The 18,924-nt window shown below is 51.4% G+C and overlaps 1 protein-coding gene across 4 annotated transcripts; it reads left to right on the top strand.

Moving 5' to 3' along the window:
• The first annotated feature begins 67 nt into the window (after nucleotides 1-67).
• ITGA10 (integrin subunit alpha 10) lies at nucleotides 68-16,403 on the top strand. Of its 4 annotated transcripts, none has more exons than XM_045505209.2 (30): nucleotides 68-812; nucleotides 2,298-2,409; nucleotides 2,609-2,718; nucleotides 2,921-3,012; nucleotides 3,237-3,351; nucleotides 4,384-4,511; nucleotides 4,694-4,842; nucleotides 5,502-5,652; nucleotides 5,857-6,022; nucleotides 6,158-6,231; nucleotides 6,470-6,614; nucleotides 6,828-6,976; nucleotides 7,190-7,333; nucleotides 7,473-7,673; nucleotides 7,977-8,107; nucleotides 8,520-8,686; nucleotides 8,782-8,924; nucleotides 9,496-9,609; nucleotides 9,807-9,892; nucleotides 10,046-10,187; nucleotides 10,352-10,444; nucleotides 10,931-11,007; nucleotides 11,165-11,254; nucleotides 11,694-11,778; nucleotides 11,944-12,057; nucleotides 12,315-12,395; nucleotides 12,510-12,623; nucleotides 14,005-14,100; nucleotides 14,377-14,490; nucleotides 14,789-16,403. In XM_045505209.2, exons 1-30 carry the CDS (start codon nucleotides 761-763, stop codon nucleotides 14,852-14,854), a joined length of 3,501 nt encoding a protein of 1,166 aa, XP_045361165.2. In that variant the 5' UTR covers nucleotides 68-760; the 3' UTR covers nucleotides 14,855-16,403. The 4 variants fall into 4 exon arrangements, 3 of the variants coding, with proteins under 3 accessions (XP_045361165.2, XP_045361166.2, XP_010966530.2); XM_045505210.2 differs by having other exon boundaries at nucleotides 7,470-7,673; nucleotides 8,004-8,107; XM_010968228.3 differs by having other exon boundaries at nucleotides 7,470-7,673.
• Nucleotides 16,404-18,924: the final 2,521 nt, after the last annotated feature.

Below are 18,924 nucleotides of genomic sequence, written 5' to 3'. Positions count from 1 at the left end.
GCATCATTGTCCACAGACTTTTATTGAGCACCTACAGTGTGCAGGGCATAATACTAAATGGTAGAGACACAAAAAGCTGAGAGGCTCCACGGCCCCCACTTCAGAAGTTTAGAGCCCAGCTGAGGAGCTGGGGGCCTTGTGGCAAAGTAGTCACACTGGTTCCACAAGGCGCATCTCCCACCAGGTTCCTAGTTTATAGCTCCTCCAAAAACTATGGTGTCATAGGCAGCATAGGCGAAGAGTCACAAACAAAACCAAGTGGAGCGGGGATGGTAAGTCGTGGTTTGTGGGCTGGCTGTGTCTTCACACGGTGGGACTCCCTTGGGTAGGTGGGAAATGTATCACTGTTGTCAGCTCTTTCGTCTTCCATATCCCAGGTTGAGATAAATAAGGTTAGGAAGCAAAAAGAGTCTATCTCCCGCTCCTGCCTTCTATTCCAAACTCGAGGAAAGCATTGCCTGGAACCACAAAGATAGACTAAAAGAAAGGTAAAGAAACGACAGAAAGTCAAGAACTGTGTTCTCTTTGGATGCTAAGACGACGCCTCCAGGGGGCAGCACCAAGGCAGAGAAATACACTAAAATCGGTCAGTCCTCCTTTCCTTGGTCTGGGGCTCCCCACCATTACTCCTCCCATTCCTCCCAACTTTATTTTTAGCTGCCAGTGGGAGGGGGCAGGATGGGAGAGAAAGTAAAGAAAACAGAGAAGGAGAGGGACAGAGGCACAGAGGACTTCTCACACGGACAGGGAACGACCAGGCATGGAGCTCCCCCTCATCCCTTACCTGTCCTTGCCCTTGGTGCTCCTGACAGGTGAGGGAGGTTAAGTTCTTGGTTTCTGGTGGGAATGGAAGAGATAGAGATTGTTTAGCATTGGGACCTTTATGGTTAAAATTCTTTGGGAGTTAGGTTGAGGGGTTAACTGATTTCTACATTCCTCGTGTGTGTGTGCGTGTGTGTGCGCGCGTGCACACACGTTTGCATTCTTATGCCCACACAGATGACTGCCTGGCAGGGGCTGAAGCTGTCCAGTGCCTTGTGTAATATTTGTGTGCAATCATCTAAAACTTTCTCCTAAGCCCTGGAGGAGTGAAGGGACCAAGAGGAAACATGATCTGACCTTCCTCGTGGCTAGTCTGATTACTATTACCGCCTCCCTATTTCTGCCTATTCTTGGTGGTCTCTGGGGCCTAGGCATAACTGATTGACTATGGTCAGAGCCCTGGGTTTACCTAACCAATGAGATACAGTTCCTGCTCATACAGTCCTGCCGGTTTCCTAGATGTGAAAAGGCTCACATACACCTTTCTGAAACTGAGCATGCTGTAAGACAGAACTGTGACCATTGGTGTAAGTGGTGGTAGGGTGACCTGAGAGGGGGTTGCTTGAAAGGAAGGAACAAGACACAGTTAGGGAAAGAACCATGGGAGGGACAAGAGGCCTGGAATTTTTCCTCATCAGTGCCCTGTAATCTTCGTTTCCTAAAATACCAGCTCTGATTTTAAAGGGGTAGGGGTTGGGAGGGAAGAATCAGCCAGTACAGATGGAGGGGTTGTCTTAGAGTGGGCTGAGAGTTAAGGAAGAAAGGCAGGTAGGTAGGGGCAGCTGGCTGGGGGATGAGTTAGAAAGGAAGCGGGTTGTGAGAAATTGGGGGTGATGGGACACTTGGAAAGGATGGATGGCAAACCATGTGTGTGGGCAGGCAAGTGGCTCCACCCAGTTAATTACCACTGAGGTTTTCAGGGCTGGAATCAACCAGAGACCTAGACATTGGAGAAAGAAGTGAGGATGTAACGACGCTGGGAGTCAAGAAGAGAGAGGAAGGAAAGGAGAGACCTGGATTGCAGTGTTCCTTAACCTCTTGTCTCCCTGTGGTCCTGGGTTTGGGGAGACTTTGGAAGGAACAGTTGTTCTGAGGCTGCAGAAAGGCCTCCCTCTTTTGACCTTCATAGCTTGGAGAGAAGGATGTGTAGGAGGAATGATGTAGAAAAGAGGAACTTGACCCTTTCAGACATGTCTGTAAATGAGATTTCGGGGGTGGGAATGGAAATACAGCTGTGCAACAGCATGGCAGAGGGCCACACGTTAGACATCTGACCCAAACACAGGAAAGAGCTCGTCCTTGCTTGGAGCTCTGGGTGCATGACATTGACAGAGGCCAGGAGAGCTTATGAGTAAGAAGAAGGGAGAGAGATTGAGATCAAAACATGCTCTTTATGGCGTCTCTCTGGTTGTACCTCTGGGCATTCATTAGCCACACCAACTGAATCCTGCTAACTTTATGATCCTGGCCCCCAGGTCTCTGCTGCCCCTTTAACCTGGATGTGCATCGCCCACGCCTATTTCCAGGGCCACCTGAGGCTGAATTTGGATACAGTGTCTTGCAACATGTTGTGGGTGGACAGCGATGGTGAGGAGGAAACCAGAGAGCCATGGGACTGGGACTGTGCTAGAGCTGTTAAAGGGGAGGTGAAGTAGATGGATATGTAAACTTGTCTGGTTCTTTGGAAGTGGCTGGAGCTCTAGACTTGCTATCCCCGTGCCCTTTCCCTCTGGTCTATCTCAAGTGTCATATTCACACTATGCTTGTATTCATGTCCTCCTCCCAGGATGCTGGTGGGTGCCCCCTGGGATGGGCCTTCAGGCGACCGAAGAGGGGACGTTTATCGCTGCCCTGTAGGGGGCTCTCACAATGCCCCATGTGCCAAGGGCCACTTGGGTAAGAAGGTTCCCAATGCTTCCACTCCTAAACTCTAACCTCGATGAGTAGCTTTGACCCCTTACACCTCACCACTTCACCTCCATATCCCACATACTCCCCGCTCCTGACTCAAGCCTGATGTCACCCTCTTCCCAAATCACCCTGAACTCCAGCACCCCATCTGTGACCCCCATGATCTCTTCCACTCCCCTCCAACCAGGTGACTACCCACTAGGAAATTCATCTCGTCCTGCTGTGAATATGCACCTGGGGATGTCACTACTAGAGACAGATGGTGACGGGGGATTCATGGTAAGCTAAGGAAAGGGTGGTGGCGGGGTTTCTGAAAGTTCGTGGTAGAGAAAAGGGTGGCATGGTAAGGGAAACTGGTCTATGTGTAGCCGTCAAGGAGTTAAACCTAGACAGCAAGGAGGGGACTCTCGGGGAGTGGACTCAATGGCTCCTTTGACCAGGAGCATGTTCTGAGGGTGCCCTCCCAAGCCTGGGAGTAACTGTTTCCCCCCACCCATCCCCAGGCTTGTGCCCCTCTCTGGTCGCGTGCTTGCGGCTCCTCTGTCTTCAGTTCTGGGATCTGCACCCACGTAGATGCTTCGTTTCAGCCCCAGGGAAGTCTGGCACCCACCGCGCAACGTGAGCCAGGAGCAGGGACTGAGGACTCGGTTCCCAGAACAGGGTGCAGGGTGGGGAAAAGATGGGGCTGCAGGGTGTGATGCTTGGCGGGGGGCCTGCATGGCTATCCTCATTGCTACCTAATGTGCCTGCAAAAGCTCCATGTTTCCTAACAGATTAGAATTCAGACTCTTTACGAGGGTATCAAGACTCCACGAACTGATTTAACCAACTCCACCTGTGTCCCTCCATACCCTGCACCTCGTCTGTAGCCTTCACCTCGCCATTCTCCTGTGTGTCATCTATCTTTATACCTCTACCTCCCTTTGTTTAAAGTGTTCTCCACCCAGATGCCTTTCCTCATATTCCCCGCTCCTCCAGCACCTCCAGTCTTCAGTATCTTCTCAGTTGCTGCCTCCTTTGCTTCCCCACCAGCAGAACTGACCCTCTTTTGTTCTCCAGCAGCAGAGTGGTGCTATGTTTCTACCTAGCACTTAATTCCTTCTTCTCTGTTTTTTAGTAAATTGTATGTGTGCTCATCTTCTCTTTTACCTATTTCTTTTTTTTTTAACATTTTTTATTGATTTATAATCATTTTACAATGTTGTGTCAAATTCCAGTGTTCAGCACTATTTTTCAGTCATTCATAGACATATACACACTCATTGTCACATTTTTTTCTCTGTGAGTTATCATAACATTTTGTATATATTTCCCTGTGCTATACAGTGTAATCTTGTTTATCTATTCTACAATTTTGAAATCCCAGTCTATCCCTTCCCACCCTCCACCCACCCTGGCAACCACAAGTCTGTATTCTCTGTCTATGAGTCTATTTCTGTCCTGTATTTACGCTTTGTTTTTGTTTGTTTGTTTGTTTCTTTTACCTATTTCTGTATTTACCCAGGACCTGGCACACTACCTTCCTTGCATGTAAGAAGTGCCTAATAAATGTTTGAATTGAACGTGCCTTCCTGTGACCTCTTCCCCTGTCACCCCCATGCCCAGTATCCCCTGCCCCTCTGTTCCTCATCACCACGCCCCTCCTCCTAGGCTGCCCCACCTACATGGATGTCGTCATTGTCTTGGATGGCTCCAACAGCATCTATCCCTGGTCTGAAGTTCAGACCTTCCTACGAAGACTGGTAGGGAGATTGTTTATTGACCCGGAGCAGATACAGGTAAGAGAAGGCAATACAGATGGACTTGGAGGGGGAGAGACAGGGAGAGAGGAGGAAGATGTGGACAGTAGCTTCAGTAGTATCCAGGTGCCCATCTCCCCTCCCTCACATACCTTCTTCTGCCACCCCCACCCCCTGCGCCCCCCGCACATCCCATTCCAACGTGCACACTGCATTCTCAGGTCGGGCTGGTACAGTATGGAGAGAGCTCTGTACACGAGTGGTCCCTGGGGGATTTCCGAACCAAAGAAGAAGTGGTGAGAGCAGCAAGGAACCTGAGCCGACGAGAGGGGCGAGAAACAAAGACTGCTGAAGCAATCACGGTGGCCTGGTGAGGCACTGGGAGGGGGAGCGTGGGAGGCGAGTGGGAGGGTCTAGAAGGGTTAGAGGCGGGTTTGGAGTGCAGTGTGTACGTCCCAAGGTGTCCTGCAAGCTTATCTTTGTCTGCGCCGGGACGGTGGGTGGGAGAGGCGAGGCAGGCTGCCCCTGCGCTCCTTCTCCCTGCGTTTCCACAGTGTCTGTGTCTGTGTCTGTCCACATTTCCGCTTCTTGCTCTCTGTAGACGGAATTCTGTCTGTCTGTACACCCCCATCCCACTTTGACCTTGGCCCTCAGGTTCTCCGCCACTCATGTCCTAGCTCATTCTCCAAACGTGACAAAACTCGTCTCCCAGAAGACTTCCCTGGCCTGGCCATTCTTCTCTATTCTACATTCCCTTAATATTTGTCCTTTCAAATACAATATTTGCCGATTGAATCTATGAATGTGTGGATTTAAACTTCTTTGGATTGATGATACGCTGCTCCACATGTTCTATGATGTTCAGACATTTGAGCTTGCACTCCGTGCCTTTCTCTGCACTAGACAGTTGGAGAGATGGGCTACAGGCAAGAGGCCTGACCTCAGTGGATGGCTGGCAGTGTTAAGTACTGTGTGGGCGTGTATCTGTCTGCATACATCTCATTGTACTTCAGTCCTCTCTCTTCTTAGCACAGAAGGATTCAGTCAGTCCCGTGGGGGCCGACCAGAGGCTGCCAGGCTACTGGTGGTTGTCACTGATGGAGAATCACATGATGGAGAGGAGCTCCCCACAGCACTGAAGGCCTGTGAGGCTGGAAGAGTGACACGCTACGGGATAGCTGTGAGAATCAGCTCCAGATCTGAAAGGACGGCAGCGGGTGGGGGTAGCGACACTGAGGACTGGGAACCTGAGGAACACGGGCATTAACCACTTCCCAGACATCAGCCATGTTTCCCTTTCTTCTCTTCAGTTGGCTGGGATCTGTACCAGCTCTGACGCTCACTCCGCACAGCCAACAGACCCCATGTTGATCTCTGACCCCAGGTCCTTGGTCACTACCTCCGGCGGCAGCGAGACCCCAGTGCTTTCCTGCGAGAAATCAGAGCTATTGCCAGTGATCCAGACGAGAGGTTCTTCTTCAATGTCACAGATGAAGCTGCGCTGACTGATATCGTGGATGCATTAGGGGACCGAATTTTTGGCCTTGAGGGTAATGGTTACCTTGGAGAGGTGGAGGACAGGGTAGGAGAAGCGCTGGGATAAAGGTGGGGTTCTAGAAGGAGTTTGGTAGGTCAGGGAGGGAATGGTCTTCTCTTGTATTGCCTCTGTATTTTCTCATGCTCAGGGTCCCACGGAGAAAATGAAAGCTCCTTTGGGCTGGAAATGTCTCAGATTGGTTTCTCTACTCATCAGCTAAAGGTTGGACAGACTCTGGCCTCTCCACAACTCCTCTCAACATGACTCCTTCCAACCTCTAATTCAGACAACAACCCCAGGGTTCTTCTAGCTTCCTCCCTTAACCAGTGTCCACGCTGACCTTCCCATGCTTTTCTAACTGACCAAAGCATGCCCTCAGTGACCCTCTCACTCCCGGAAAGTGTGTTTCTTCTCATTCCCTACTGTCTTTTCAGCAAATCCATCTGGTTCTGCCCTACAGGATGGGATTCTCTTTGGGATGGTAGGGGCTTACGACTGGGGGGGGTCAGTGTTATGGCTTGGAGAAGATCACCGCCTCTTCCCGCCACGGACAGCCCTAGAAGATGAGTTCCCCCCTGCATTACAGAACCATGCAGCCTACCTGGGTGAGTAGCAGAGAACTGCAAAGGACTAGAGAGGGTGGAGGGGAGGGAGAAAAATGCTGCCTCGGTGCGGGGTGTAAGGTTCTCACTCTTAACTTGTGCAGGTCCTCGCTGACCTGCTACTTTCCTTGGGACCCTTTGTATACCTTTAGGGAGCCCTCCTACTCTGGCCCCGTCTTCTTTTCCTTTCACCCCTGATTCCTTGTCCGCTTCCAGGTTACTCTGTTTCCTCCATGCTTTTGCGGGGTGGACGCCGCCTCTTTCTCTCAGGGGCTCCTCGGTTTAGACATCGAGGAAAGGTCATCGCCTTCCAGTTTAAGAAAGATGGGGCTGTGAGGGTCGCCCAGAGCCTCCAGGGGGAGCAGGTAGGGCATCCAAGGGAGGGTGGGACCCTTGGGTCCTAAGGGATCTCCAGGCTGGGGGTGGGGGCTGGGAAGTGAAGGGGCCTGAAAAGTCTGCGTTGAATTCTAGTTGGCAGAGTCTGTCAAGGGGGTGAGGCCCAGATTGGAAGGTGCTTCCCATTGTTATAATCTTCCCTTCTCCTTCCTCTGGGGTCACCACTACCCACCACTCCCCAGATTGGCTCGTACTTCGGCAGTGAGCTCTGCCCATTGGATACGGATGGAGATGGAACAACTGACGTCTTACTCGTGGCCGCCCCCATGTTCCTGGGGCCCCAGAACAAGGAGACAGGACGTGTCTATGTGTATCTGGTGGGCCAGGTGAGACTTGCTGGACCTCCTAGAATTTGTTTGTCGGGGGGAAGGGGAGGGAAGAAGGGAAGGCGCGTGCATCTGAGGGCTGGCTGAGAGGCTGGGACTGTCAAATCAGCATTGTCCGTCTTCTCACCTCCATCAGCAGTCCTTGCTGACACTCCAGGGAACACTTCAGCCAGAACCCCCCCAGGATGCTCGGTTTGGCTTTGCCATGGGTGCCCTTCCTGATCTGAACCAGGATGGTTTTGCTGATGTGGCTGTGGGGGCGCCCCTGGAGGACGGGCACCGCGGAGCTCTGTACATATACCATGGGAGCCGGAGTGGAGTCAGGCCCCGTCCTGCCCAGGTCAGGAGTGCCCAGATAAAGCTGGGGTGTGGTGGGAGGAAGGGTGGGGGAGGGAGGTGCACTCTTTGCTGATCATTGCTCCCCTGGGCTTGAAACCCAAACTGAACCAGTGCTTTTTTTATCAGTAGTCGAAAAGGTAAGTGGTAGGGTAGGAAACGTGTTGCTGTACCAGGGACTGTTGAACGCAGGCAAGCTCCTCCTGTTCCGCCTCATGCCTGGGGGGAGAGTTAGAAAGAGCCAGGTGGGGGACCTAGGGAACCCGGTGTGTAAGCCCCTGCTCAGTCCCTCCTCTCTCCCTCTCAGCGGGTTGCTGCTGTCTCCATGCCACAGGCCCTCAGCTACTTTGGCCGGAGTGTGGATGGCCGGCTAGATCTGGATGGAGATGACCTGGTAGATGTGGCTGTGGGTGCCCAAGGGGCAGCCGTCCTGCTCAGGTGAGCGGTCCCAGCTCGGGTAGCAGTGGATGGCATAGCACAGCTGTTAAAAGCAAGGGCTTTGGGGTCACAAACTTGGATTTGGATTTCTTGATCAGCTTACTCTGTGCCTCCATTTCCTAGTGTATAAAATGAGAATAATAATAGTACCTGCCTTGTAGGCTTGTTGTGAGGATTAAATACAATAATCCATGTAAAGACCATAAGACTGGGCCTAGCACGTGCAAAGTCCTTGTTAAATGTTGGCTGTTATCTTACTTCTGTCAGAAGGTTGCAGGGTGGAGACACATGTGTCACCTGTCACCTAGCCCCTTATTCTTTCCTTTGACCTCAGGGAGGGAATCACTGGAGATTGCCTTTCTCAAAGGGCTTTCCTTCCACTGGTAGAATTTCTTTCCCTCCCTATTCCCAGCTCCCGGCCCATTGTCCACCTGGCCCCTTCACTGGAAGTGACCCCGCCAGCCATCAGTGTGGTTCAGAGGGACTGCAGGCGGCGAGGCCAGGAGGCAGCCTGCCTATCCGCAGCCCTTTGCTTCCAAGTGACCTCCCGCACTCCTGGCCGCTGGGATCGCCGATTCTGTGAGTGACTAGAGTGCATCCCAGGCAACTCTGAACCCCAGCCTGCCATGGTCTCTGGACCTTTCTCCACCTCCACTCTTGCCTGCCTCATTCAGATGTGCGGTTCACAGCATCACTGGATGAGTGGACAGCTGGGGCCCGTGCAGCGTTTGATGGCTCTGGCCAGAGACTGTCCCCTCGGCGGCTCTGGCTAAGTGTGGGGAATGTCACTTGTGAGCAGCTTCACTTCCACGTGCAGGTGAGGAGTGGGCAGGAACTGCTTTGCATCAGGGCCTGGGGGTGAGAGGAAGGCTGGATCAGAGGGGAGGTTTCTGCTGGACTGGCAAGAAAGCCAAAGCCAGGAAAGTGAGAAAGTCCAAACCTGGGAGCGAGGCTAGTCCAGGTTTGAAGCGCAGCTCTGCCATGTACTACCTGTGAATTCCGGCAAGCCACATAACCTGCAAGCCTTAGTTTCCCTGCCTGGAAAGGGGGGATAGTGAAGATGACTGTGTCATAGGAGGTGTCTTAGAATTAAATGTCATAGTCTTTTGAGGGGGAGGTAATTAGGGTTATTTATTTATTTGTTTATTTAGTTATTTAAGTGGAATTACTGAGGATTGAACCCAAGACCTCATGCATGCTAAGTGTGCACTCTACTACTGAGCTATACCCTCCCCGCAAATGTAATAGTCTTCATAAAACCTGAGGACAGTGCCAAGCACACGGAGAATGCTCAGTAAATGATCACCCTCATGATCGCATTCAGCCGGTGGCCTGGGTTGTATCCCTAACCGCGGCTTTGCGTGATCCTTGACCCTGGTTTCTCTCAGGACACATCAGATTACCTCCGGCCAGTCGTCTTGACTGTGACCTTTGCTTTGGACAACACCACAAAGCCAGGACCTGTGCTGGAAGAGGGCTCACCCACCTTCATACGAAAGCTGGTCAGCAGTGCCAAGCCCTGCCCTGCCCCTGGGTCCCAACACTGCCCTTCTCAGTGCATTCAAGCTTAAAGAGGGAGGAGACATGGGACGACAGCAGAATCTGACCTGGGCACCCCCTCTTGTCTTTCCACTTCTCCTCCAGTCCCGTTCCTTCTCCTTGTCTTCCTCTCAGCCCTCAGCCCTTCTCTCCCCTCTAGGTCCCCTTCTCAAAGGACTGCGGCCCCGACAATGAATGTGTCACAGATCTGGCACTTCGAGCCAGTATGGACATCAGAGGCTCCAGGTGGGATGGACATGACCTGGCCAAACCAGGGTGACCTGAGACAGACCAGAGGGGGCCTGAAGGGAGACGGAGGGTTGATTCTCACCCAGGAAAAGAGAAGTGAGGCTTCTGGCACCCCTCAAGTCTGGGCCCTCCTTTACCCGCCCCTCCTAGGAAGGAGCCCTTTGTGGTTCGGGGTGGTCGGCGGAAGGTGCTCGTGTCAGCAGCTCTGGAGAACAGGGAGGAAAACGCCTACAACACGAGCCTGAGCCTCAGCTTTTCTAGAAACCTCCATCTGTCCAGCTTCACTCCTCAGGTGCCCTTGCGGGAGGGAGCTGGGGAGGAGTCGGGGAAGGAGGAGGAAGAAGACTGGGGTGTTGGCTGTGAGGGGCTCTGGGGAAAGGCTGCATTTAGAAGCTGCAGGCAGGAGAGCAGTGGCAGCCCCAGCTCCAGCCTCCACCCTCGGTGCTCTGCTCTCAGAGGGACAGCGCAGTAAAGGTGGAATGTGCAGCCCCTTCCCCTCACTCCCGACTCTGCAGCGTGGGGCATCCTGTCTTCCGGTCTGGAGGCAAGGTGAGCTGGGGCCCGGGATGAGAAAGGGGCTCTGACAGGGGAAGCAAATTTATGGTTACCAGAGGGAAAGGGAGGTGGAAGGGATAAATTAGGAGTTGGAGATGTGCAGATGCTAACTACGGTGTATAAAATAGTTAAGTGACAAGTTTCTACTGTATAGCCCAGGGGACTATTTCAAGAAGAAAGAAAGAAAAAGAGGGAGCGAGAGAGAAAGAGAGGAAGGAAGGAGGGAGGGCGGGAACGAAGGAAGGGAGGGAGGAAGGAATGAAGGAAGAAAGGAAGGGAGGGAGGAAGGAAGGAAGGAAGGAAGGGAGGGAGAGAGGAAGGAAGGGAGGGAGGAAGGAAGGAAGGAAGGGCTCTGAGAGAGCAGGGGCTGGAATCTGTGGGGCCTGGCAGTTTAGGGGAGGAGGCACACAATGACTCCTTTTCCTCTGTAGCGGCCCCATGAAAAGAAATCTCCTGTGACCCCATGTCCCTTGCCCTCAGGTGACCTTTCTTCTGGAGTTTGAGTTTAGCTGCTCCTTCCTCCTGAGCCAGGTCCTTGTGAGGCTAACTGCTGCCAGGTGAGGACAAGGAGAATTTCCTCCTGGCCCTCTCCTGCTGGGTCTTGGCAGTGGGGAGGTAGGGGGTGGAGGGGTGGAAACAGCACTGGCTCCTTTACTCCAGAGAGGGGTGCCTGAGACAGGGCTGGGACATGAGCCTCTCCCCCTGACCCTACAGCAACAGCCTGGAGAGAAACGGAACCCTTCAAGACAACACAGTCCAGACCTCAGCCTACATCCAATATGAGCCTCACCTCCTATTTGCTAGGTACGGCCTAGCTTCCCGCTGGGACTCCATCCTGACCTCAGATTCATACTCCATTTCCTCCCTCTCCCTCCATGTGCTTCAGCGTTCCTGAACACCAAACCCCTGGGGCTCCTCCATCTTTTTGCCCTCAGTCCCACTCATGCTGAAATTTCTCTTTTAAACATCTTACTTCCCTGGGCATGGGTATACCTATACCTCCTAGGCGTAGGGCTTTGCTGTGCCCTAGGGATTGGAGCTCGGGTGAGGGAAAATGGGATGTGGTCATGAAGTATATGCCAAGTCTATGTCATGTCCCGTTTCTGTCTTCTCTGTGTACCCCCATCTCTTTATCCATGTGCTGGCCTTGCCTCCCCTGAATCCATGTCTGTGTGCTGATCATGTGCCCCTGCGTCTGTGTCATGGCTGTGACCATGTACTTCCTGACTTGGTGTCCATGCAGTGAGTCCACTCTGCACCGCTATGAGGTTCACCCACATGGGACCCTCCCAGTGGGCCCTGGCCCCGAATTCAAAACCACTCTTAGGGTGAGAAGCTGGAGGGGCCTTGGCATGAGCAGGGGGAGGGGGGGAGTCCTGGGGAAGTGACGGAAGCATCTCTTGTAGATTTCAGTGGTATCCAGGGTAAAGGGAACAGATAAGAAGGCTCCTTCTCTATCTCCCACCTCTTCTCATTTCCAATCCTCCTTTTAGGTTCAGAACCTTGGCTGCTATGTGGTCAGTGGCCTCATCATCTCAGCCCTCCTTCCAGCTGTGGCCCATGGGGGCCATTATTTCCTGTCCCTGTCTCAAGTCATCACTAACAACGTGAGTCTGGGCCAGGGGCGCATGGAACCCCGCCACCTCGATCTGGTGGACTCACCCAGCTCCCTGTCTGCTGGGTCATTGCTCTCAGGGCTCCTCCTTCCCCGGGAGACCTTTCTTTCACGCACATAGCTGCCTTGAGAAGAAAGAACGGGATTACCCAGGGAAGAACTGCAGGAGTGTGGGCGGTATGCTCCTGCTTAGCCTGGAGTGGCTGGCCCTCACCATCGGAGGGTCCCTTAAGTTGGATCTTCCTCTAGGCAAGCTGCACAGTGCAGAACCTGACTGAGCCCCCAGGCCGCCCCGTGCATCCAGAGGAGCTTCAGGACACAAGCAGGCTGGTACGAGTCACAGAGGGTGAAGAGGGCTTCCAGCATGGGAATGCAGGGGGGAGCTGTGGGGCGGAGGGGGGTCTCTCTACCCCAAGGTCCTGATCTGTCTCTCTCTTCTGGTAGAACGGGAGCAATGCTCGGTGTCAGGTCGTGAGGTGCCACCTTGGGCGACTGGCAAAGGGGACAGAGGTGTCTGTCGGGCTACTGAGGCTGGTTCACAATGAATTTTTCCGGAGGGTAAACTCTTCCTTTCTTACTGCTCTCCCCTTCTGCTCCTATCTGGGACTTTAGCACAGGCTTTTCGGGTAGACCGACTCTGTTCAAGTTCTAGCTTTGTCTCCTTCTACCACAGTTATTTAATTTTTTTAAGCTTCTTTCTCCTTATCTCTAAGATAATACCTACTTCATGGGGTTTTTGTAAAGAATAAATTAGTAGGGATATAGCTCAGTGGTAGAGGGCTTGCTTTGCATGTGCGAGGTCCTGTGTTCAACCCCAGCACCTCTATTAACCAGCCAACCAACCAACCAAACAAACCTAATGACTCCCCCCCAAAAGAAGAATTTAAGAGAAGAGTGAAAAAATGATGAACAATGAGATGGACTCACTAGAAGCTAGTTACTATCCTTGTGTTTCTATTTCCCTCCGTTTATCATCGCTTAGTGCTGTATCAATAATCAGTCAACATTTACAGGACACCTAAATTCAATCGACCCATCAAGTACCTACTGTATAAAAGGCCCTGACTTAGGTAGACACTGAGGAGAATATGGCCAACATTTAGCACCATGCCTAACTTACTGTGCTGATTTAATACATTGTTGTTAAACGAATGAATAAATAGTTGACATCACATGCAGGGAGGTGCTGGGAAGTGACATTGCATAGCTGAAAGGGATCTAGAGTATGAAAGCTCTTTAAAGCTAGGGAGATGAAATTGAACTTAACAGGACAGGCAGGCAGGAGTCGGTGTGATTTCCTGAGCACGGAGATGAAATCTTGGTTGTAACAGCTCTTTAGTGCTAGGGGTTTATATTGTGCCTTCCCACGTGCCATCTACTTTGAATAACACAAGATCCCTGGGGTGTAGGTATGTCTCAGGGAAGTTAGGTCTGACAGACCATCCCTCTCTAAGTCTGGTTCTCTCTTTATCTCCCTTTGGTATCCTTTTAAAAATTCATTTATTTATTCTTTCAACAAAGATTTGTTGAGAAACTGTGCTAGGTACTTGGGACACATAAATTACTAAGGTACTACCCTTGACCTCAAAAATCTTATAGCTCACTGCTGAAAGAGAAGTAAAGAGAATATTCTAACCCAGCCCAGGGTGGTGGAGGTTTGGAAAAGACACTTTCCTGCTTCCCAGAGGGGAGGACATCTAAACTTCAGCCTGAAGGAAGGGTAGGAGTTGAATGAATTTCAAGCTGAGCAAACACAGTACAGGAAGGGTCAGAGGCTTTCCATCTATAACCCTTCCTCTCTTTCCCCATTGTTCTCCAATCTTTTCCTCTGGTCTGGAGGGTCCTGGGAGCTGCACCTCTCAGCCTCACCCTTGCTATAGGGGTTCTGGGAGCCATATCCCGTGATGATGGCTCACTTTAAATGTCTTCTCATCCACAGGCCAAATTCAAGTCTCTAACAGTGGTCAGCACCTTTGAGCTGGGAACTGAGGAGGGGAGTGTCCTGCGGCTGACTGAAGCCTCCCGTTGGAGTGAGGTAGGTTGGAGACTGAGTTTGAGAGCCGTGAAACTTGTGAGGGTGGGGATGAGATAAGGGCACCTGTGAGCTTTCTCAGAACAGAGGCATCTTCATTAGGCTGCAGTCAGGGGGTCAGAAGGGAAAAATCAGAATGGTGGGGGTCCCACCGCCTCCCTTCCTACCTCAGTTTCTTTCCTTTTATTCTCCTGTGTTAAGGTTGGCTTTGCTACAGTGTGGGGCGAGGCTAGCCGGCCCAAAGTGTGCAAGTAAAAAACAACTCTCCTCCCTGTACAGAGCCTCCTGGAGGTGATTCAGACCCGCCCCGTGCTCCTCTCCCTGTGGGTCCTCGTTGGCAGCATCCTGGGAGGGCTGCTCCTGCTCGCGCTCCTTGTCTTCTGCCTCTGGAAGGTAAGCCCTGCTCCGGTGAGGAGTCCTGGGCACGGCGCCCACGCGTTAAGGGATCCCTGATTATAGCACCGGAGAACTGGATTTGTGCGGGACAGCTAAGCAGGCTGTGGGTGTCATGCCCAGATCGCCTTCACTCTCTTCCGCAAATGTTGGTTGAATTAAACTAAGCCAAATACAATAAATTTGAACCTCATTTTTGGAAGCAGAACAAAATGGAAGACTTCAGATACATCTCAGGGCTGTTGGCAAGGCCCCTAGGCAGGGCATTTGGCAATGACTCTTATCTCTTCCTCTATAGCTTGGCTTCTTTACCCGTAAGAAAATCCCCGAGGGAGAAAAAAGAGAAGAGAAACTGGAACAGTGAATGTGGAATAAACTCTAGAAAGTCCTCCTGGCAGCTTCTCCAAAAGACTTGCATAAGAGCGGAGTTTGGGGGCCTCAGATGGGACAAGAAGAAGCCTCTGATCTCCCCAGACCTGCAGCCTGACTTTTGAGTCACGAGGATGCTGCTGGCAAGAGATGAGGCCTTACCTCAGACAAGAAGGGCTGGAACCAAAACCAGGAACACCCCCACCCTGTGCTTCCCTCCTCATGATCCTGGTTCCAGAGCCAACACTGGGGCTTTGGTGTAGGGCCCTTTCTCCCCAACCCCCAGGAATCTAAAATTTTTTGCCTTGTTCTCTGACTTCCTTCAGTTTCCCTCTACGTCCTCGCTCACAATTTGGAAGGGATGGGGGTCATCTTCCTCCATTTCCCGCTTCTCACCTTCCTGCCTGCTCCCCACTCCACAGGAGAGAGCTGACGTTGGCTTGAAAAAGTAAAGTCAACATCTGCTGCTTTCCTGTGGAGTCTGGTGATTCAGAGAGCCGGATGGGGAGCGTCAACAGGAAAAAAGGAGGGAGGAGGAGAAGCCACAAGAGACATTCTGTACAATTCCAAGGAACAGAGAAGCCTTTAGACAGGCAACTGCCATCCCACTGAAACCTGAGACTTTCCTGGTGCACTCGCCCGCCCTCAGGTGCTGGCGAAAGGGAGCTGCCCCAGGCCTGCTGGGCAAGGGTTTCCCAACTCCGCAGCCTTCCCTGGGAGCAAAGCCAGGGCTGGGTGCCCAATTCTCTGGAGCCAGAGGCCCCCACGTGGCTAGAGCAGGAATAACAGAAGACTGAATGCCCCAGGCAGTTTCCTCCTCTCTCAGGCCTCACCAGCTCCTGAGCCCTCCTTGGAGCCTCGTCATAGAAAGAGAGAAGGGAGAGGATTGCCGCTTGATGGTGGGAAACCCTTTCAGCTTACCAGCTTTGGGAAGCTGCAGCCCTATGGGGTCTGAACACATGGGGTCCATGTTAGGGAAGCAGCTGAAGTAGGTGCAGGAGATCTCTGAGGAGCAAGCCCTTACTTGCTTGGCACTGGTTGTGTAGCACAGATAGCTCCTAGGAAATGCTTCTGGAGGATCTCCAGTCATATCTTGTGGGGCTTCTCTGGTGGAATCAGTTTGCCAGCCCTTGTGTGATGTTTACTGGAAAGTCCCAAGTTAATTTCTGGACCATCCCACCCCCTGACTCCCATTTTTTTGGTCATGGCCAGTAAAGAGAGTTGGATTCTCATTGACACCTAGGTAACTTATATTTTTTTGTAATCAAGACTTTGGGTACCAAAGTCAGTTATTGGTCTCCAGAGGGCAGCTCTGACAGCCATTCAAAGAATTAGCACCCATTTAGAGCTGAAAAGAGAGGGGACCTGATTGGGCAGTTTGACTAGCAGCCACAGACCCTGTCCTGCAAGGCTGTTCTTGAGCTCTGGTTACAGTGTTTATTTTGATGTGTCTCTGGCCTTTTGCAGACGGCATTGTCTCTGTTTCCTAGCAGGGTGGACAGTGTATCAGATGGTCAGAACAAATAAAGTTCAGTGTCAAATGACTTCTGGCTCTATGTGCGTTCCCTGGGATGTATGCAGGCTGCTCGCAAATGTTAAGGGGTGGAGTCTTGGTTCACCTGCGACCTTATACAGTTGGTCCCTGGAAGGCAAAGTTATGAAGTATTTGAAATGTTTTCTGGGACTCTTCCACTGGAGGTGTTCTCTAGCCTCCTGAAACCCTCACCTGCTTAGGTGAGCACAGGGTGTAAACGTGTGGGTTTGGTTAGCACTTACACCTAGATTGAAACCCCAGGTCTGCCATTTATTAGCTGTGTGGCCTTGGGCAAGTCATAACTACCCGAGGCTCAAATAGCAATAAGAGGCTGTGTAGTACAGTGGTTAAGAATCAAGCCAGACTTGGGTTTAAACCTAAGCTATACCACTTAAACCCTATTTGACCCTGAACAGATTTAACATCTCTAAGTCTTGGCTTTCTTGACTGTAAAGTTATTAGGGTGTGAGGACTAAATGAGATGACTCAAGTAAAGTGAGCATATAGTAAGTACTCAATGAATGGTAACTATTGTTACAGAAATATTTTGTTATAAAATAATCTACCCCACCTACTGTGTGTTGCGCGGACTAAGAGAGAAGGTGCATTGAAGCAGCAGGTGGTGCACCTGATCTGGTGACTCACCTGCCCTCCACAGACCCTGAAGATTTGTTTCTTCGGTGTTATTGTCTCCTCCCACTAACTCTTAGCCTTTCTATGCCTCATTCCCTTTGAAATAAGCCCTCTAAACCCTCTGTGCCCACTAAGGTGATACTTAGATGATTAACTTAAGGTTCTAATGGCAGAAATCAAATCTATTCAATTTCTTCATACACCCAGAGTTCTTCCAGTACCCTCAAGGAACATGTGCACTTCAACAATGGCCTTCTAGAGACCATGTCTCTGCCTTTGCTGCCTAACCCTGAGAATAGGCCTGTTTTGCCTATTAGGCAGGGACAACCATTCTGTGGCAAGCTGGTGAGTTATTTTGTGGCAAGAGAAGTCCATGATGGCCTTCAATACACTTCATATAAGCTATGGCTTGATCAAACTTTATGGAGCATACTGCTTCTGGGGTGGGGACTGAAGCTATGGATATGTTGACAGATCGCCCCTCTTTATCCCAACCTCTTCTTCAATAAGCCTATTACCTCTTCGTTGAAGCCCAGCTGGTTTGCGAAGCAACTGTAGAAACAACAGGCTGTCCCCAGACACACAAGTGTTGCTTTCTTCTCATTGTTGCTCCTTTGTTCTTTCCTTCATTCCTTCATTCATTCATCAGAAATTAAGCACCAACTATGTCCTAGGCAATGGGAATAATATAAAATACAACTCCTACCATCAAAGAGCCCAGTCTAGTTGGGGAAGCAAACATATAAACAAATAATGGCAAATACAGAAAGCTGGTTGCTGGACAACATAGCAGGAGGTATTAAGAAGTGTGTCACACACAAGAGGCACACTTTTTTGGGTGGGGGTGGGAAGGTTATAAGGGAAAACTTTGAGGGACCACCAAGTGTGAGAGGAGGCATTCCAGGAGGATTAACCACTGGTCAGAAAGGGAGCTGTCGTAGATTGTAAGAGCCTGAGCATTCAGCTATTTGTGAAAGCAGTGAGAGATGAGACTTGAGAAGGCAGCGTGCAACTCCTGACGAGCCTAGCAAACCACGTTAAGAACTTTGAACTTCATCCGGTAGGCTTTCATATGCATTGGAGTGGACTCTGGCTGCAGGGAAGAGAAAGGAGAGACTAGTAGACCAGTTGGCTGCGACAAACCAAGCACGAATTGCTGAGAATCTTAATTTAAAGGGCAGTGGAAATGGTGAAGACAGTTTTGTGAGTTTTTTTTTGCGGAAGGAGATGCTTAAAATGAAAAAAAATTCTCTCCGCTCCCTCTACCCTTTCCTATCTTAGAGGTTCCTTAGGGTATTAAGCCTGATCCGGTTTCCCCACGTTGTGGTGGGTCATGAATCACCTGCGCTCAGCCTTTGGCTCTGCACTACAATCTCCCGTTTCCAAAATGCACTGTTCAAATCCGATTTTGTGCCTATGTTTTTGGCCGCGGAATAGGGGCAGGAAGTAGAGGTTGGAAAAAGTCTCTGGATATAATCAAAACATCGTCACCAGTAGTTAAAAGCGACAGTTGGTAAGACTGGAGCACACCGGGAGAATCCAAGGCCTACTTGCCTCCCGCGGCGGCGCTCGGGGGCGGGGTTGAGGCGGGGTTTAGGGCGGAGCAGCAGCCTGGAACAGCAGCCTGGAACAGCGGGGAGAGGCGGGGCTGGGGGTGTGTTTTAGCCGGAGCCCGTAGGTTCCCTTTTGCTATAGGGCAGGTCGGAGCTGGGGGCGGGCTCGGTTTGGGAAAGCGAGGCTGAAGCCAAGACTACGTCGTAACCGAAGACTGCAGGCTTTTTGCCTCCGCAACAGCGGAGTGGGGCGGGATCAGGGGCGGAGTTTGAAGCCCAGCCCTCGGGTTCTTGTCTCTGATTGAACGAAGTGGTCTGGGGCGGGTCCTGGGGTGGGTCCTGGGG

The sequence above is a fragment of the Camelus bactrianus genome, chromosome 21 (genome assembly GCF_048773025.1).
Source record: "Camelus bactrianus isolate YW-2024 breed Bactrian camel chromosome 21, ASM4877302v1, whole genome shotgun sequence".
Classification (NCBI taxonomy): domain Eukaryota; kingdom Metazoa; phylum Chordata; class Mammalia; order Artiodactyla; family Camelidae; genus Camelus; species Camelus bactrianus.
Note: the sequence above shows the minus strand (reverse complement) of the source record. Positions and strands in the feature narration are given on the sequence as shown.

Coding starts and splice junctions, on each gene's coding strand:
- ITGA10 (XM_010968228.3), top strand. CDS start 761: ATGGAGCTCCCCCTCATCCCTTACCTGTCCTTGCCCTTGGTGCTCCTG. Junction 4,512..4,693: donor TTGACCCGGAGCAGATACAG/GTAAGAGAAGGC, acceptor CTGCATTCTCAG/GTCGGGCTGGTACAGTATGG. Junction 6,232..6,469: donor TCTCTACTCATCAGCTAAAG/GTTGGACAGACT, acceptor TCTGCCCTACAG/GATGGGATTCTCTTTGGGAT.